Source organism: Carassius auratus, chromosome 23 (assembly GCF_003368295.1).
Source record: "Carassius auratus strain Wakin chromosome 23, ASM336829v1, whole genome shotgun sequence".
Classification (NCBI taxonomy): domain Eukaryota; kingdom Metazoa; phylum Chordata; class Actinopteri; order Cypriniformes; family Cyprinidae; genus Carassius; species Carassius auratus.
Genome location: NC_039265.1, coordinates 16,192,168 through 16,212,648, shown reverse-complemented (window position 1 = coordinate 16,212,648; position 20,481 = coordinate 16,192,168). Strand labels below are relative to the sequence as shown.

General features: G+C 35.1%; 1 protein-coding gene across 3 annotated transcripts in view; it reads right to left on the bottom strand.

The window, feature by feature from the left end:
• LOC113041523 (inactive dipeptidyl peptidase 10) overlaps positions 1 to 20,481 on the bottom strand; it is a 38,704-nt gene that overhangs the window by 3,842 nt on the left and 14,381 nt on the right. For 2 of the 3 annotated variants that reach the window (XM_026200118.1, XM_026200117.1), the window contains exons 3-18: positions 19,524 to 19,619; positions 18,391 to 18,485; positions 17,136 to 17,207; positions 10,192 to 10,244; positions 9,533 to 9,614; positions 8,660 to 8,780; positions 8,233 to 8,387; positions 7,973 to 8,070; positions 6,235 to 6,358; positions 4,341 to 4,385; positions 4,051 to 4,155; positions 2,857 to 2,948; positions 2,261 to 2,308; positions 1,200 to 1,318; positions 1,072 to 1,119; positions 359 to 457 (exon numbers count right to left, since the gene is read on the bottom strand). In XM_026200118.1, the coding sequence (XP_026055903.1) occupies positions 359 to 457; positions 1,072 to 1,119; positions 1,200 to 1,318; positions 2,261 to 2,308; positions 2,857 to 2,948; positions 4,051 to 4,155; positions 4,341 to 4,385; positions 6,235 to 6,358; positions 7,973 to 8,070; positions 8,233 to 8,387; positions 8,660 to 8,780; positions 9,533 to 9,614; positions 10,192 to 10,244; positions 17,136 to 17,207; positions 18,391 to 18,485; positions 19,524 to 19,619 (1,452 nt within the window). Of the gene's footprint in view, positions 1 to 358; positions 458 to 1,071; positions 1,120 to 1,199; positions 1,319 to 2,260; positions 2,309 to 2,856; positions 2,949 to 4,050; positions 4,156 to 4,340; positions 4,386 to 6,234; positions 6,359 to 7,972; positions 8,071 to 8,232; positions 8,388 to 8,659; positions 8,781 to 9,532; positions 9,615 to 10,191; positions 10,245 to 17,135; positions 17,208 to 18,390; positions 18,486 to 19,523; positions 19,620 to 20,481 lie in introns of those variants that run through there. The other variant, XM_026200119.1, reaches the window with a different exon arrangement.

Sequence of the window (20,481 nt, the reverse complement as noted above, 5' to 3'; positions counted from 1 at the left end):
GGGTACCATCTCATCAATATTCTAACCACTGGCAAATGAGCTCCCATGAGCCTGCTGGTTTTTAACAAACTCTCAATAATACACACACACACACACACACACAAACAAACACAGTCAAGGGACCTGATACAGTACATGTGCAATTTATATAGCTACACAGATGTCCACACATGCTAACCTTCCCTTACACGTCACACACGCTGAAATAGGCTTCCCCTAATGCTACAGCTGTGAGGATCCAATTTACAAAACCGAAAACAAATATCTGATTGATTCTTAAATCTAGTTGGATTGTAAAAGGTGGAACTCAGTTTATGCTGAAAGGAGGAATGTACAGTTACTTAAGAATTCTTTTTACCACTGTTGTCAGAGGAAAGCGTCTGGAAAACCGTCTCTGAGAGCCTCTTGGTTTCAAGAGACACAGCGAGGAGGCTGTTGTCTTCCACCACTGTGTATCCTGCAAGAGCAGAACGCAGACTTAATTCATTTTTGGCATGAAACCAGAACAGTTCACCACCTTGGAGTATTTAAATATTAACACTGTGAAATAATGAATCTAGCAAGATAATAAAATTCAAAAGAATGGCTTGAAGCACTTTTTGATGTTTTAGAGCACACTCTCACTATAAAAGACTCTGAAAATAATCACTGGGGTGCTTTCATTCTAAAATATATTCTATTTTTTTCTCTGAGTCATGTTGCAAGTTAAAGGTAAGTGAATAAAGTAGTGCTTGGGTGTTGCTTTATGATCATTAAGGAGTTCTAGGTAGTTTATAGGTGGTCCTCTATGATATTATAGTCTTTAGATAAGATAAGATAAGATAAAAATAAATTTCTACTGTAACAAGTAGAACAATCTAGGATGAATTACACACTTTTAGGAATTAAAACAATCTCATAATCTTAAGTAAAAACAATAATATAAGTCATATTTGCTTTTATTATTATTATATGCTGCAAGTACTTAATGCAGCAAACTATAACTCTACTAAAAATGTTCTTTGTTGACCCAATTGTATTAGCAATTGAAATCCAACAGTTTGAAATCAGAAACATTTTAATTCTACTTACGGGAAGGGTCACTTGTGCTGTGAATGGTTACCTTTGGGACACCTGGGCCTGCAAAAGTATTTTTTGACAGAGATGAGAATGTCTAAGTGTGTGATCTCATTTGTACATGAGATAGAGTGTGATCTTACCCAAGCAATAGAGGGTAAAATATGTCTGATTGGGACTGAAGTCTACTTTAAAGAAGCTGCATCGCTCGAACAGGTTGCATGTGAGACACTGGCGATGAAACACTCCTCCGAGCTCCACGCTAGGCAACAAGCAAGCATCGCATTATTATTACACAATTCATCATCAAAGCCGATGCAATCAAACTTTAAATCCACCCTTTTTCTTTTTCTTTCCAAACCTCTCTGACTTTCTTTTTTTGACCACACATAGTGATCAGGATTTTCAAAATGAGATTTAACATCTAAGCTTAAAACTAAACTCTTGACAGTCCACTGTCTAGACAGCCCACTGCATCTTTGATGAATAAAAAATTATCTAATTTATATAAATAAACAATAGTATATCATTTGGGCTGAACTGTCCCAACAAATTCCAGTGCATTAATACACTTACACACACACAGACACACACACACACAACGTGCTGATCTTTCGTTAAGCCCGATGCTTGACCTTTGCACTTTCACCATATTGCTCGGATAGTCACAATAAAAAATCTAGTGTCCCACAGAGAGCAAGTGAGAGACTTAAAGCATTAATCAAGGGTTAGAGAACACCCTTTAAATCGTTGTGAGGTGCAGCACCTCCCCCTCTCCCCGTCTCCTTTTCAACCTTCTCTCTCTCTCTCTCTCTCTCTCCTAAGCTGCTGTTCTGTTAAATGAATTAGCTGGGCTTCTTGCCTGGAGCTCACTAGAGGGGAAAAAAAAAGTCTATTGGCTTTTCACAAATGTCCCTGAAACACATCTCAGACGTAGACTGGAAAGATTTAATTGATTACAACACAAGTCATCGATGCACATATGTACTCAGAAACTGGGATGTCAATGCGCGTGCAGAATATTAACATGTAATAATCAACATATGGAGAAAATGAAATAAAACACAACAGGGTGTGCAAATGCTGTCAGACTGATTTAGATGCAAATGCACAGCACGGCATGAGAGGCGTAGAATTCTTAGACTGTGATGATAAAATACTCAATTACAGCTTAAAAGGCGTATCGGTTCAGGACAGAACCCACCTGTATAAGTGTCTGCTCTGCCGCGACTCCTCCGTACTCAGAAAATAGCTACAGGGGAAAGTCACATTAAGAAAATCTGAAAAGGTTTTTGAGTTGCTATTTGTAGACAGTCATTTATCCTCTTATAATAGAGTCTACTTCCACATACGACCTGCATACTAAGTAGGTTTGAAGCGGTTACACATGAAAAGTAGGGAAGTCAGTGACGTGCATTCATTTCTGTCAGTACAAGATTAATTGGAAGTCATTAATTTTCCTAAACTTTGATTTAAGCTATAGAGCTGACTACTTATAAATATATATATATTAAAAATTCTATAAAGCTATGGATTCTGAGATGGGTATCGAAGAGGGTTTGTTTCATGTGGTTGCAATTAGAGAACAAAGCCGGAGAGAAAATGTCAGCATTAAATTACTGTATTCATTTGAATCAAGTGCCATCTTTGTGGATTCGGTGGGTTAAATAGGATCACTAGGCGTAAATAATTCAATAATTACTCATATTCTGTAGTTTGGTTGACTATGAGATGCTTTACGACACAGTCTTGAGGCTTTCGAGGTGAAACGGTTTGTTCATAAAATTGGCTCTGTCATACATTTTATCGTTCTCCTCGTCAAGGGCGCACAGTGAGGTTACATCCCAGTTCCCTGATGTTAGAAAGCGAGGAGAAACCGAAGGAGTGGAAGTCTGAAGAAAAACAAAGAGAAATAGAAAGGCTAGATAAAGAGTTATAATGGAAGAGGAAAGTTATAAAGGAAAGCAGTGGACAGGAAGATAAGAAAACAATACATTTTAGCATCAGATTGCAAATGAACAAAAAAAAGAAAGACACTGCAAATAAAGAATATATATATATATATATATATATATATATATATATATATATATATATATATATATATATATATATATATATATATATATATATATATATATATATATATATATATATATATATATATATATATATATGGGTGTGTGTGTGTGTGTGTACAGTATGTATGTATGTATGTGTGTGTATGTATACATATAGAGTACTAATAAGAAATATTATAAATAGCAAGTAGTGGACAGAAAGATGTGGCAATATTACATTTAAGTCTCAGAGTGTGATACCTGACTTGAAGAAGAAGAAAAAAAGTTGTAAATAAATATTTTAAATATACGGAGCCCCACACATGTCAAGCAATAAAAAATAAATAATTTGTGCGCACGATTTACTAATTTGTTCCCTCACTTGTACTAAAACATGCACACGATTACTATTGCGTTCCCTCAATTTACTCTTGTATTCCCTCGATTTGCTAAATCGTGTGCACGGTTTAGCAAATCGAGGGAACGAATTAGCAAATACATACATTTTTAGCCTACAATTTTTCCTGCATGTTATATTTATATAAAATATTAATATATAATATTATTTATATTATTATAATAAGTAGTAGTATCAGTAGTAACATATATATAATAACATATATATAATATTTGTATCATTTTATTATTACGTGTAAATGACTTTGAATAAAGCAAACAGAAATCTTAAATAAGAGCTAGTGCACCTGAAAACCTAACTATTATTCAAATCGATAGTCTAACATTTCAATAAAGAGAAAGACTTTACAATGCAGTGGAGAGAAACACTTTACAATACAGAGGAGTTCAACATCATCCCACAAGTTCATAAAAATCACATATAAGCTGGGTACCTCAGGTTTCTTATCACAAAGTTTATGAGGGCATCTAATTTCATTGTGCATAACACGAGTGTGAAATTATTCCACCCACAGACCTGAGCGGGGAGGCTGGCAATGTGGTGAAACTCCCCACGGGCTCCTTGCTTGGCAGGCAGGATGAGGTAAAACAGGGAACCATCTGCCGTGAACAACGGCTCCTCCTGTAGGACAAGCCACCATCAATATACTTTCCTCCAGCAGATCAACGAGAGACGACAACATTTTGATGCAATTCATTTCTGGCCAAGGTGGATGCAGCTTTTAGGAACCGAGGAACGCAGCCTGAGAATTGATTACATGCCTCCCTGGAGAGAGTGAAAAAGAGATTGAGAGAGGCTGAACTTACCTGCCGCTGGTTGTTGTGCCAGAAGTCCATCGCCATTTGGTGCCTCTGAAGATTAAAGATGTTTTAAAAGGATTAGACATATCATATATTATAAGTAAAATATGTGCTTAAATCATTTGTTCTCTTCTGCCTGCCAGGGAGAGTTGTACATCATAACAAACTCCACGGCTAATGCAGAGTTTCAGTCAATCCATCATTCTCATTGGCATCGCATTTTATCTGCAGTTTAGATGTGTTGTCAGGAACTTCCCGAGCTCTACATCTATGCCATTAGACTGTTCGAAGTCAAACTTATTTAAGATATAAGCTACATATTTCCTCTAGATGCCTTCTGCCTTCAAATATCAATTATTCAAATTGTGAAATATAATTTTGTTATGCCTCAATTACATTGTAGCAGTTAAAATAGCTGCTTTTTAGTTTTTAGTCTGTTTCGTTTTTGATTATTTAGACTAATAATATAGAATTTGAATATCAACCATTTATCAGCCCACATCTTCAACGGCTAGAGTTCCTGAACTATTTTCACAATCATTTTATCTATAAAGATGTAAAACAAAAATCATAAAAACAAGACAAATCAGTCAGCTTTCAGGTCAATCATAACATTATATCTACACTACCATTCAAAAGAAAGAAAACACTTATCTGACAGTAATGGCATTTATGCTTTTTAACGTTATATTCATAAATGGATCCTAAAAAGTATTCAGAAAAACAGTTTCAATTAATCAATCTAAATAATAAGAAATTGTTTACTGATCACTACGGAGCCCCGCACATGACATGCAGGAAAAAATATTAGGCTAAATTGTGTGCACGATTTACTAATTCATTCCCTCAATGAACTAAAACGTGCACACGATTACTATAGCGTTCCCTCGATTTACTATTGCGTTCACTCGATTTATAAATTGTGTGCACGATTTACTAGTTCATTCCAAATTATCGCGAACATAATAGTAAATCGAGGGAACGCAATAGTAATCGTGTGCACGTTTTAGTAAATTGAGGGGATGAATTAGTAAATCATGTGCATTTTTATATATTTATTTTTTCTTGCATTTCATGTGTGGGGCTCCGTAGATCACCAAATCAGCATATTAAAATGATTTCTGAAGGATAATTTGACACTGAACCCTGGAGTAATAAAACTGAAAATTCAGCTTTGCATCACTGGAATAAATTACATTTTAAAATATATTACATTTTACAATATTACTGCTTACTGTACTTTTGACGAAATAAATGCAGCCTTGGTGAGCATAAGAGACTTTTTCAAAAACCCCAACCCCAAAATTTTCAACAGCATGGTATAATATTTTGTATATAATATTGCATATAAAAAGGCTATTGATTCAAATTTGTATACATTTCAAAGTAGTTTATATGGACTTTTTTTTTTTTTTTTTGATTAAGCTAAAAATCACTTAATAAATGACTTGTGGCATTGACAGAATCATCTATCATCCCTTAACAAACATAAAGCGCATAGTCTTGAGAGGTTTATACATTACTGTTAAAAAATCAATTTCTCGATGGAGAAAATGAATGGGATTTTTACTTTCAGAACCTGACACTTGCGCTCTGTTGTGTATTTCAGCACAGCTCCCAGTGCCTCCAATTATAAAGCACTGCTGACAGATTTGTTGACACACAGAGTGTAGAAATCACACAAGGACAGCAGAGGCTCCTGTCATTCACAAGCACATACATACAAAGGGAGTCATCTTTAGGCATTAAAACAGGCTGCACATTAAAACTGAGGCTTAAGTAAAGCCGAGTTAGGCTGAGCCTACTGAAGACAAGAAAGAAATGAGATCCCAATCGATGCCAACACTTTTCAGGTAAAGATAAGCAGTGGGCTGAAGTGGATGAGCTGGTAACCCCTCACCTCTGAGCAGGCTCCTGTCGTAGCCTCACAAACACACAGCACAGACTGGTTCTGGACACGGTTTAACCAGCGCACAGCCAGACGCGTGCTGCTTATCCAGCTCACCATAGAGATGTAGCTATCTCTAGAGAAAGAGGAGCAAAAAACGACAGACAGAAACAGAATGAGAGAATACTGTGCATTCAGAATCACAACCTTGATTTGTCTTCCACAATATGGAAGTCAATGGGACCCAAAACTATTTGGCTACCAATGTTCTTCAAAATGAAGAGGACCTACAGGTGAATATAAATGACAGAATTTATATTATATGCCTTTAAGGTCAGAGTATTGTGAACATAGCTTAGAAATATGCAAAGTGAAGACGTATTGATATACTATAAATAAGTTTAGAAAACAATTACTAGACTTTCTGAACTGATATCTTGGCCTGTGTGATCACTTTAATGTTTCCCATGTAAATTCCAATTTTTAGGTGGTTAAATTCCTTTTTAGTCACCTAGCAAACACTTTTATCCAAATCAGCTTGCAATGAGGAACATTACAACAAATATTACAGCCTTGCTTTATGTTTGTTAACACATTGTGATATTTAATGCTGCTATTTTGGCCAGGTCTCTGTAGCAAAATGAGACTTTAAGCTCAAGGGGCTAACCTTGTAAAATAAAGGTTTAATTAAATCACGCTCTGGGGACGATTTTTCACCAGGAGGAACTGAAAAGCCGATTACAATCAAGGCCAAAAATCAGCCTGAAAGCTAGGCTTGGAGAGAAGATTCATTTTCCAGCTAGACAAAGACTCAAAGGACACAGCAAAAACAATGAAAAATGGCTTAAATAGAGAAGGTTGGTATTCTGGAGCCGCACAGCCTGAGCCCAGACTTGAATCCAATTGAAAATCAGCAGTAAGACCTGAAATTGCTGTCCACCGGCATTCTCCATCTAATCTGGCAGAGCAGAAGCATATTTGTGCTGAAGAATGGTCAATAATTCTGCAATCTAAACACGGAAAGCTCACGCCGACAAAACCAGGATGATGCAGGCTGTACTTTTTGCTACGGGACTATGTGCAAAGTATTAAAGGGGGCTGGGGAAAACATTAAAAAATCATTATAAAAAAAAATGAACTATTAACTGCAACACTTTATCATTGCAGATGTAATAAAATCTTCAGTGAGTAACACCAAACCCCTCTCAATAATCTATTGCATAATGTTGCCTCAAAGCAGCATTCCCATTTTCTACAGTTTGTAAATGCGTGATGCATTTCAAATCCCAATAAAAGGTTTAATAATGAAGGAATTACTTTGAATAAACTACTTAAATGCTTATTTTTGTCCCAATACATCCATTTTTTTCAAGACTTATTCTGGCATTATGCACAATGTTGAGACAGTTCTCTCTCATAAAAGCATCTGTTCATATTGTTCATCCATTAAAAACATAACTCACATTTGTTAGAGACTAAACTTAATTTTAAAGCATTCAGTCATAAATTATTTGCATATCACGAATTGCGTAAAACGTGTTTGTTGCCTACAACCAACACTGCGACAGTGAAATGAATACAAATCGTTTGCAATGTTTTTAACAATATAAAAAAGTTTTTGTTTAATAATACATGCAATAGACAGTTAAGAGGCATTCCGACCATGTTTTTAGAAGGATATTACAAATGAACACCTCTATATCTACATCTGCGCAATTGTGAACACACAATGATAAAAGATAAACTTCACCTGCTGTTGTGGGAGTCTGGAGGAATCATCTCTAATGTGTGTGCTGGACCATATAAATTCACCACAAACAGACTGACTGATGGGATTCTGGAACCCGCCTGTACACAGCAAATTATTTTAGCTTAGTCTAAATGCTCTTGCGGTCTATAAAGAGTGCATTTATTTGCATTCATATAAACTTTTACTGTGATATTGGTTTCATTTTTAAGTTATTTCATCTTGTAAAACAAAATAGTTGACTGCATGTCCACGGTTCTTACCTTCGGATACGGGTAGAGGACATTAGAAGGGTAGATCCCGCCCAGGAAGTGATGAATCTCCATAAAAGGAGTTGCTGAGTTGTTAATAGACAGATACGCCAGGCGCGCGCCGTCTTTGGCCCACCAGAACGCAGGGTACTTCAGAAGTATCTCTTCTAAATTTTAATAAGGTAAGACAGAAATTAAATTTTGATGAGGCTAATTAACCCATACGTAGACCTACGCTGATTATCATAAATCTCATTTACCTAGCTCATTGTGAATTTATGAGACCAAGAGAGATAATAGTCTCTTCGTGAATACTGCGATGTCTTCAAGGGTTTGTCAAAATTGTCTCAAAGAAACACATGAAATTAAAGCTACTCATTAAAGTGACGGACTGCAGTGAGAGAGTTTTGAAGGGGACGACACGGCCGAGATCACTGACCCTCATAGGTCCAATCAGACAGTCCATTAACCACCATTCCATTCCTGCCCGTGGCTGTCAGACGCATGGCTCTGCTAGAAACATCTGGCTTGTAGTAGATGTCATTTTCAAAGACATAGACCTGGAATCAACAGAGAGACATTATATAGAGAGATGAAGCCCAGTGATATTATATATAATGATTATAATATAATGTTTATAAAGATATTGAGAAATTAAGAAGGCTGAGTGCATATAAACAATTCAGATCACAGCTTGATCATTATTTTAATGCTATGGCCCATATTAAATGTGTATAATATATTGTCTGTAGAAATAAATACAAATAAAAAAACACTAAAACACTCAAATCTGGAAAATCGAAACTTTTAAATGCTACTAGTGAATTTAGCCTTCAAAACATTATATACAATATGGAAATGGATATTCATTTTGAGATTTGTTATGCACAATTTAATTATTTTTAAATAATTAAATATACTGATAATAAAAAATTAAAAAAACTAATATCATCCAATGACCTATGATTTTCAAGTCTGATAAAGTCATTAAAAATGACAAAAATCAAAATAAATGAATTTAAATAATAGATCATATATTTTTATTTAATGTGATTGAACATAATTAAAGAAGCAAATGCTATGAGGTCATGTGACAAATAAGTGAAACAGTTGTCAACATTTACCATTTTTGTTAAGTTTAAGCCATACTACTAAAATACTATATTAAATAGAATATTAACAAAAAATGACAATAGTATATCAATGATACTAAAAAAAGCAGTTTTCACTCAGTTTAAGCTAGTATTCCATTTAAAGGAAGCTCACTATAGAAAAAATGTGAAAAAAAGATGGACGGTGGATTCATCCTCACCAGCTGGTTCCCTTGAGGTCCCCATGCTGCATACTGAAGTACAGATGTATCCTCCTCTGACGGGGTGAGGTCTGTAATCTCCCTAAGATAAGTACACATAAACACACGCACCAAGATTGAACAAGATTGACCTATAACTTCACACGCATTTGAAGCACTATACGGAACAAATTCGCCAGGTTCTGGGTCATTTTTAGAGTGCTTGAAAGGGCTCGTATAAACAGCACGATGCAGATGCAGAGTTAATACAAAATGAAAGTGAAGTATACAGAGAGCCAGGGGTCTGGTCATGCGATGAAACCACAGTTAACGGTAAATGATCTGAGAATTCTGCCAAAACAAGCAAATGGGCTTCAAGACATTTGTTTCACTGCTGTTTCACAACCACAAGCAAAAAATCTCAAGCTTTTATCAACAAACAGAACATAGCAAATCCTCGTCAGGGCATTCAATAAATTGCAAGTTAGTGTAAAAACATTTCATCCAGCAGAGACCTGTCAACTCCAGACCAAATAGCACCTTTCCATACTTTTAAATATTCAATGCCTAATGGATAACATTGGATAAAAGCACAAACGCTGAAGGACCTCTGGACTGGTTTTTGGTTGTGCACATGCCCAGTGCAGGCCATGCAGAGAGGGACCTCCGTCTCTACCTACCCGCTGGCCACTGTGAAGATTGCAAAGGATGCTGTGAAGGACTGTGAGAATACCTGGAAAGGGGCAGAGGACATGGTAGAGCCCTAAATTGTACACGTTTATGTACGGAATTCCATACCACCACAGTACTCTTTCTGTAGTACACTCTTAAAAATAAAGGCTGTTTTTGCAGTAATGTCATAGAAGAACCATTTTTGGTTCCCATGAGAACCTTTCAGTAAACAGTTCCTAAAAGAACCATTTTGAAGAACATTTTAAAAATCGAAAAAGAACCTTTATCAACTATAAAGAACCTTTTCTGCCTTTGAAAAGTTCCGTGGATGATGGAGGTTCTTCATAGAACCATTGATGCCAATAAAGAAACTTTATTTTTAAGAGTGTATGTCTATTGTAGTCGCATTTAATTTACAGCATGCATTTGAAATTTCAGGATTTCTTACTTAACTTGCCGAATTGTGCAGTATGAAAATGCATTGCAACGCGCTCAACTTGATCTTCTATTTCAAGGGTGAAGTTTGCTTGGGGTCGATAAGATTTTGTTGCATTTTCGAAAGAAGCATTTATTTGATCAAAACAACGGTAAATACTGTACAGTAATATTGTAAAATATTATTACAATTATAGAATAACTGCTTTCTGTTTAAATATGTTACCCTAGGCCACAAAACCAGTCATAAGGGTCAGTTTTTTTCAAATTGAGATTTATACATCTAAATATGTATTCAGTTGATATATGGTTTGTTAGGATCGGACAATATTTGGCCGAGATACAACTATTTGAAAATCTATTGGAATCTAAGGGTGCAAAAAAAAAAAAAAAAATACAATATTAAGAAAATCACCTTTAAAGTTGCCTAAATGAAGTCCTTAGCAATGGATATTACTAATAAAAAAATCAGTTTTATATATTTACGGTAGGTAATTTGCAAAATATCTTCATGGAACATGATCTTTACTTAATATCCTAATGATTTTTGACATAAAAGAAAAATGTATAATTTTGACCCATGCAATCTATTGTTGGCCATTGATACAAACATGCTACTTATGACATATATTTAAAATCTTATTTATTAATGTGATGCAAAGACAAATTTTCAGCAGCCATTACTCCATTCTTCATTGTCATATGATCCTTTAGAAATAATTTTAATTTGCTGCTCAAGAAACAATTCTTATTATCAAGGTTAAAACAGCTGGGGTGCTTGATATTTTTGTCAAAACTGAAATGCATTTTTATTTTTCAGGATTTTTTGATCAATAGAATTGATCAATTTAAAAAGAACAAAAACTTAATGCATACTTTCTAAATTAAATTACTTTATTTTCCTTAATTATTGAAAATAAATATTCAAACATTCAATATAGTGAGACCGTGAGAGAATAATGTAGTCCAATGCTATGCATTTATTTTTTATTTGTAAAAAAGGAGCCTGTATAATTTATAATATTTTAAACAATAGTCTATGTATACTGTGTAGTATGCAGTATGCTTGTATTCCATTCTGAACAAAGCACGCGTTCACATTCAGTTTGCAGTGCTCATAATCTCTTTCATTCTCTCACTGCATGACAACACAACTGTGGATTCTGGTTAATGGTTCATTTCAATTTCAATTTCAAGCTTCATTCAGCTGATTCATCTGAGGAGCACCGTGAACAAAAGAAGCAATTCTGTAGAAAACATTAGAATTTATTTCACAATCAGTAGCTGGAAGGGAAACGGGAGGCTTGACTCTTATTAGAACAGTACATCACATGTATGGGGTCATATGACAGAATGATAGCGGCATATGCCCTGCCTCAACCAGTATGATCATTGGGGTCAATACCCTTCAAAATAACCAAAAAACCTCCAATGGATTAGTCCTTTCAGGACACAATTGTGCATTTCGGCAATAAGGCATGATATGATTTTACAATGTATTTGGCTATATGAATGATTAGTGGAAAATTAGATGTATTCATTGCTGCAGCATCAGCACAGAACACAGAGTGTTCCCAAAAGCCTAATAGGATTGAAAGTCATGCCCTGCACTGCATACTAAAAACAGAACAGCTAACTGGCACACTGTCTTATTCTCTTCAGCAGTGATGGTAAACTGTTATTTCATTAGGATGAATGTATGAGGTCAGTAAGAAATTAATACTTTTATTCAGCAAGGATGCATTAAATTGATCAAAAGGATGCATTAAATAGATCACAGTTAAAAACAAATGTTTACTGAGCACCAAATCTGCATATTAGAATGATTTATGAAGATTGTGAGACACTGAAGACTGCTTAAATTGTAATTACATATTAATTAGCAGAAAATAATTTATTTATTTATTTTCATCAGCCATGGTAAGCATAAGAAACTTTTAAATCATTTAAAACATTTAAATCTAAATGATTTAAAACATTTAAATCTTACCGACCCCAAGCTTTCGTACAGTATTGCATCTCAGTATTAAAAGATTGTGTGGCAGGTGAAAGTTGCAATCTTAAAGTGTCTAGTTCTGAGTTTTAGCACATTTTTCTCTGAGCATATAAGACTGTATGTGTGTTGATTATAGGAAAAAAAAGATTGTGGTTTCCTGCTGCGAGCCATAAATCCTCTTTTTGCAAGGATTCACAAAATTAATATCCATACGGTAAACAGCGGAAGAAATATTGCTAACGCTGGAATCTACATCATTGTGACACTGGCATAGTAATCGCACTAATTTGCTCAACAACACTGAGCGTGGTACTGATGCCCACTCAATTCTCAGTGACAAAAGTGCAAGATCTGCCCTAGTTTGCCTTCCCGCCTGTCTTTTTCTCTGTTCTCGCTGACTGTAAAATCTTTTGATTCATGCTCATCACAACACGTCCTCCTCTGCGCTTTCAGTCTCAGGTTGCCCTGGTTCACAAAATGCGTAGCTCTTCATTTCTGAATCTCTGTGGATGCTTTTGCTATATTCCTTTAACTTTGACTTCCTTCCTCCTTGACTGTAACCAAAAAAATGAAATATCTGTCATCATTCACTGCATAATGCGAATGACTTGCTTTTCCCAGTTTTTTCCAGCTGCTTCTTCTATGCAATCACAATAACCCAAGCTTTCAAGATCTGAATAAAGATACACAAAAATCAAAAAGCATTTTAAAGCATTCCCCAAAAAGCATTTTTAACCTAACAAGATCATAGTGACCATTGGTGCCAACCATTGGTGGTTTTGATGATCTACTTTTGGGAAACCCAGCCAAGACCAGTTTAGTGAACCAGATCAACCAATACATCTGACTCAAAAGCCATTCACATATCAGATATTACTATTTCTCTAATGAACTCGAATGTGCCAATATTAGGGGTGGTGTTGGCGCATTGGATAAGACACATGCCTTTGGTGTGAGAGACCCAGGTTTGAATCCACTGTGAAACACCAATGTGTCCCTGAGCAAGACACTTAACCCCTAGTTGCTCCAGAGGTGTGTGACCAATTGTAAGTTGCTTTGGATAAAAGCATCAGCTAAATGAAAAAAAAAAATGAATTCAGGTGTCAAGGTATTAATTTGTTTATTAAATAACGACTTTTGGTCTGTTTCTTACACAAAAGCTAACATAGGATTTCAGATGACTTGAAATAAAGAGTATGAGTCATATGAAATATTTCTGTGATGCTTTTAGAAGTTCAAAAGCCTTCTTTTGTGTTCTACAGAAGAAAGAAAGCCATACAGGTTTGGAATGACATGTGGGCGAGTAAAAGATGACGCTATCTTGTCTTTAGCTGAATTATTTTTTTACATTTCACATTTCCTATATTTCAGTGTCTCGGTATCTTTTGATTTGGCTCAGACGATCCCTCATGCTGTCTCTGGCAATTTCTAATTCACTCTTTCAATACATATTTCACCTTCGTTTCCTTTACAACACTCGCCTTCCTTCCCTTCTTTCCCTTTTCCATTTTCTTTCTTCCCTTGCAATTTCACTATACTATTCTGGTGTCCCCTTCTATATTTTCCTATCTCCCTCTTTCCCTATCTCCCAGTTTCCTTTGCAATCTCTCCGCTTTTCCATTCACACATTCCATTCATCCTGTCTCTATGATTGATTTCGATTGGACAGCGTGATCTAAGGGTGACTGCAGATCATATAATTTTTATTCTCGTCTTCTTCAGTCACCGTAATCCCCCCTCCCCGCCCCGTGTGCTCTCAGTTCAGTTCCTTGAGCCACAAACTGCCTCAGTCAGCACATAATCTCTAGAGATAGAGGAAGAGAGACAGCGACTGTGACTAACAGAGAAATCCTGTGTTTCCCTGCAGATGTGACCACACAGATTGGCATCATTTAGTTTTAGGACCTACAATTTTTTTTGTATTGTGACCATTTTTTCATGACAATTCAGCATTTTCAAGCAAAGCAAAGCCAGAGAAACTGAAATATGTTAAATATCATATTTATTATTTAAATGGTCAATTATTGCTTTGTATGAAATGTTCTTGTAGCATTTGTTGTATTGGATTTAGGGCTGTGCAAAAAATCGAATGCGATTTTCATGCGCATCTCATCAGTAAAGACGCTCCTGTAATTAGAAGTTTATCTCCAGCACATGCGTTCAGATCAGGGTTGCCAGGTTTTCACAACAAATCCTGCCCAGTTGCTTCTCAAAACTAGTCCAAAACTAGCCCAATCGCGTTTCCAGGAGGTTCCCCGATAAAAATTGCTTCCCAGGGTTAAAATATACCTTTTTGGAAGGGTTGCCTTGGTAAAATTCGCATTTTAGGGGCTAAATAACACATTATTGGTATTGGGGTTGCTTCAAACTGCGGACATAAAAAAAACCGCAGACTTGGCAACACTGGTTCAGGTGGAGCGGCAGTTACTACACAGAGCCGTAGTCTACCGACAACTAACACAAAATCGTTTTCAAAATCGACAAAGAATCGCCTTTGATTTTAAAATCGATTTTGTGTAGATTGTCAGTGAATTACGGCTCTGTGTAGTAAATGCCAACCAGTGTTGCCAAGTCTGTGGTTGTTTTTCATGTCTGCGGGTCGAAGCGACCCCAATACCAATAACGTGATATTTAGCCCCTAAAATGCGAATTTTACCAAGGCAACCCTGCTAAAAAACGTATATGTTAACCACGGGAAGCAATTTTTTTTATCCGGGAACCTCATGGAAGTGCGATTGGGCTAGTTTTGGACTAGTTTTGAGAAGCAACTGGACAGGATTTGTTGTGAAAACCTGGCAACCCTGATCCGAACGCACGTGCTGGAGATATACTTCTAATTACAGGAGTGTCTTTACTGATGAGATGTGCATGAAAATCGCATTCGATTTTTTGCACAGCCCTAATTGGATTATACCTTTTCACTGTTATTAGACAATAACAGCACATGAGCAGTTCTAATCAAGCTACAGTTGGGTTTTGCATAGTCAAGCTAAAGTCTACAGAATTAAACTGTTAACATGACATTTTAAAAAGTTGAATTATTGTTTTAGTCCAAATTAAGCTTCAAGGGAACATATACAGTGTCTAAACCACATCACAATTTGCTTCCATTATATGACATGCTACTTCAGTAGCCACTTTTTCCCTCTGACTATCCGAAATAAACTGATTTCATTTAGAAATATCATGTATATGAATTATGAATAATTTTTATGCATTTATTCATTTGCTATTTTAAAATAACCCATGCAACATCAGTTTAATAAAATGTAATAATTATTTACAATTGGAAAATAAGGTAAGATTTTGTTTAATTTAAAATTTGATTTAAAATATGCATTACTTAATATTTTACTTATGCAAAGGAAAAAAACATTTTTTTTTATGATTTTGGGATGAAATGTCATTCACTAGACTGCACCACATTAGATTTCAAGACAAACACACAATACAGAGTCTAATGTAATCAGCAACAAAATACAATATTCACAAGAGAAGTTGAGAGAGAGAGAGAGAGTGCGAATGCAATTCTGGAGAGTGAGAATATGAATTGTACTGTCAGTGTTTTCACTCATTGCCTGTTTTTTTTCTATTACTCATATCTATACCCAGTTTCATCAAGAACACCACTGCAGAGATGATTATTTTCTGAAAAGGAGGTTCGGCAGGGGATAAGAACTACAGGTTTCTGTGTTTGCTCAGACAAATAGCCTACAAGTTGTTTATTTTCCGTCTGTTAGTAAAACCTGCTGTAATCACAAAGGCTTGCACCAGTGTGATGCTCATTACAATTCAGAGCCAAGCAGCTCCTCTCCTCTGTTTCCACCTCTCCCACTGCCTGTCTGTATCCCTCCTTCTTTCTTTCTGTACACCCCAGCTCCTCTGTGTTAGAATATTCTATTCCTTCCACGTTTGCTGTTGATCGTAGCAGCGTTCAGTGTTGAACATGCTGCAGAATTATGGACGATGTAAGCGGTCTCTTCTGCCTGTCTGAATAGATTTTGTCCATTCCACTAGATAAAAGATGTAGTTCACTCTCCTAACAATGGCGTACAAAAACGCACGTACAATCAATATGTGCACATCAAATTTCACAAACAATTACAATGAAATGTCAAGTAATACACTGACTTAAATGTGAAATTGTAGTAGAAAAAACTAGATCTTTTCTATTTACAACTTTGACACTCTTCAAATTGCATAACATTATTGTGATATCTTCCTCTAGATAATAAGATATTAAAAATATTATTTCTGATTATTTTTTAGCATTTCCTGCATACTAATTAAAAGAGCATAGGTTCTTAAATATAATAAGATATGTGACATTTAAAGGGCATGGTATATCATATTTACGTAACACTTTATACATCATTAAGTGATGTTGTCAAAATACCAATTGGGATATGATTCTGCATGGTGATGAAAACAATAAAGCAAATAATAAAGAAATCATTTTTTTCTATAACTGCAGGTAACATGGAAAATGAGACTGGATTTTTTTATATTCACATTACTCACATGTTGGATATTATAAGCCATCAGGATGAACTTCTTATCAGCTGAAACCTGGAACCTCATGGACTTCAGATCCTAAAACGGAATCCAAAAAAGAACACCTTAAAAATAATAATCGAACCACTTTTTTTATAATAATAATTTAACAAATTAAGCTCTATCATACATATTTATAGCATGCAATCAGTTACCACAGACAACTATTTTCCTTGTCCCTCAGTTTGTGAAAAAAACAATCCAAAATTCTTAAATATTTTCATAGACTTATGTCATTAAATTTAAATAAGTTAAATTAAATAATTACACTTTTTGTGACTCATATATTTTTTGTCTATTCACATTTATCTTGGTGCAATGTCTGACTCCCTAGTCTTTCATTATATTATATTATATTATATTATATTATATTATATTATATTATATTATATTATATTATATTATATTATATTATATTATATTATATTATATTATATTATATTATTTGAGGCTTCTATATTTTTGGTTTTTAACATTTATCTAGGTTAAATGCCTCACTCCATAGATTTCCTTTGTAATTGTATTAACACGAATATAATTTAATTTATTTTAGAAGCATTTCTGTGGAAATCAGCACGGCACTGAGCTCAACTTGTATTCTTCCCTCTAAAAACCCATCAGCTCCAAACCATGAAGGCAGTAAGTGCATTGTGGGTAGATTAGGGCATAAAGGCAACGTGACAAGTGTTACAGTGTTGACGGTGTGGGGAGGAGAAGAATCTGCCATCTCAACAACATTTCATTGATCATCTGAGGCAATGACCCATATATGTTTCTCAGTGTCACCCAGCTGCAGCGTTCAAAGGGTGGCCATGCCGAAACAGTCTCTTTGAAGACGCATGCTACGGGATCAACTGGGGAGAAGCGCAAAAAAATGGGAATAAAGGACAGAGCATTAACTGTCCAGCTTCTAAAGCCAAAAAGCTATTTGCTCTTTCTCTTGGCTCATTTTTAAGCTTTCTGATTCTTTCTTCAAAGACGTTCAGCTACTAGTCCATACAGCTCTCGCTTTCTATGGAGTGACCCATTTGTCAGGTTCCATGAGAATGGAGCTAATGGAGTTGTACGTCACATGCCTCAAAGGGATTGTAATTCTCCAGAGAGCGGCTTTACACTGGTGGTTTGGGATGAGGAGAACACTGTATGTGTGTGTTGGCTTTGCCTTTATTTACTATGCTGTTGTCTTTCATGTAAGTGCATGCATGTGTAAGTATCCGCTCACCAGGGTGCTGTTGTCCAATAGCGTGGTGGTTAGATTGGTGCTGAGACTGTGGATTAGAACGTGACCCTCCCGTGTGCAAAGTGACACCTCGTTCTCTGTAAAACACAAAGATCAAAATTCAGTAGCTGAGCTCCGGGCTGACCTGCAGCGAAACTGCATCCTAATTAGCATATGATGAATATGCACCACATACAGTACAGTATGTACTTCCCTAGTGATGGAAAAGTACACTACCGTACAATTCTAATTTTATCCAGCAAGGATGCATTAAACTGAACAAAAGTGAAAGTAAACTCCTTTACACTGATACACAAAATCTATTTCGAATAAACACTGTTCTTTTTAACTTTCTATTGGTCAAAGTAAAACAATATTTTATAGTCGTCAAAAAATATTAAACAGCATAATAAGTATTGTTTCTTAAGGGCCAAATCAGCATATTAAAATGATTCCTGATGGATCATGTGACACTTAAGACTAAAGTAGCGGCTTCTAAAAATTCTGAAAAAAATAAAAAAAGATATGTTATTTTATATTATTATAATAATTTAGAATATAATTATTTTACTGTATTTTTATCAAATAAATGCAGCCTTATATATTAAAGATATTAAATATTACTTTATAAAAACCTTACTTACAATGAGTCAAACTGCATATGAAATGGGGCAGAAGTATGCATTTTACAAATCAAAATATTGCACACTTCATCTTTATATTGAAATACTGCAAAGGCAACTTTGGCATCAAATTCCTTACAATTGTTCAACAAAAAAAAGTCAAAAGAGAACCAACATAAAGACAAACAAAGATTGAAAAAAACATGCAGGGATCCACACTTTAAACTTGAACTGTTCAGTCACTTTAAGAATAATAATGTCAATATATTAGAATTTGGAATGCATTAATCCAAATCTTGCATGCTATATAATAAAAACTGAATGTGAATTGAAATGCAATCTGAATGAATGCCATGAATAAGACATTTTAACCATTAGTAGAAAAACACATTGGTCTCCTGTTGCATTTCAAGACAATGATATGTTGCCGTGCTGGAACCCTAAATGTCCACAAGCATCAAATCAATGAACTTAAACCATTCCATTAAACACTATTCACACAATAGTTTTTACCATTTAGCCACGTCGCACATGGGTCATGAACTCTGAAATCCTCGCTCTCCAGGTTCTCCAGAGTGAGACGAGACAGCAGCAGGAGGTGAGACTCGTCTGAAATACAAGATCAAGCAGTCAGCTAAGGACAACCACAACTACTGAAGAAAAATAGTGTCTGTAACAAGAATGTACAGGATTATTTAACAAAATCTAAATTTTGATGCTAATGATGCAAATGCTGTAGGCTGCAGAAAAAGAGTAACACTTAATTAAAGCCTTTATGTATAATGCATTACAAAGGGTTATTAAATGGTACAATGCATTACAGTTATTTATAATGTGCATTTCAGTACATTATATCTTGTCGTAAACAATTATATAATATAACAGAATTAAAAATGCATAGTGTAACAATGAATTGATATGTGTTATAATATATTAACTGAGGATACAATTATTCATGAGATTGTACAATGCATTATAAGGTGCTTTATAAGGGATACTGCAATTATTGTAATAAAACGACCTTTATAATTATTATATTTATTCAATTTAAATGTAAAATATATATTGCATTTATAAATAAAGTTAGCAGCCAAGTGGTTTTATTTACTGAATATGAAAAGAGAGAAAAAAAACATATTATTGTTTAATGTTCTGTTATGTTGGGATCTAGAATAGCTTCTGTTATATGTTGGACACTCACCAAGTGCCAAAAGCGGGTGAAACTTGGCCTTGGCCACTTTTACCCAACTCACAATATAACAAAAACTCTTTAATATCTCAACATGACAGCACAAACAAGTTTCCCTTTTCTCATCTTGCTCAAAAATGAATAAAATAATGACTTAATTTCAACATTTACTCTCCCTATCCAGTCTCCCCCAAAGCGTACAGGGAAATATAAAGGCTCAGTGAACAAAAACAAACACAAATTGGTAGTCTGTTATAGAAAGACAACAAATATTTATTGCAC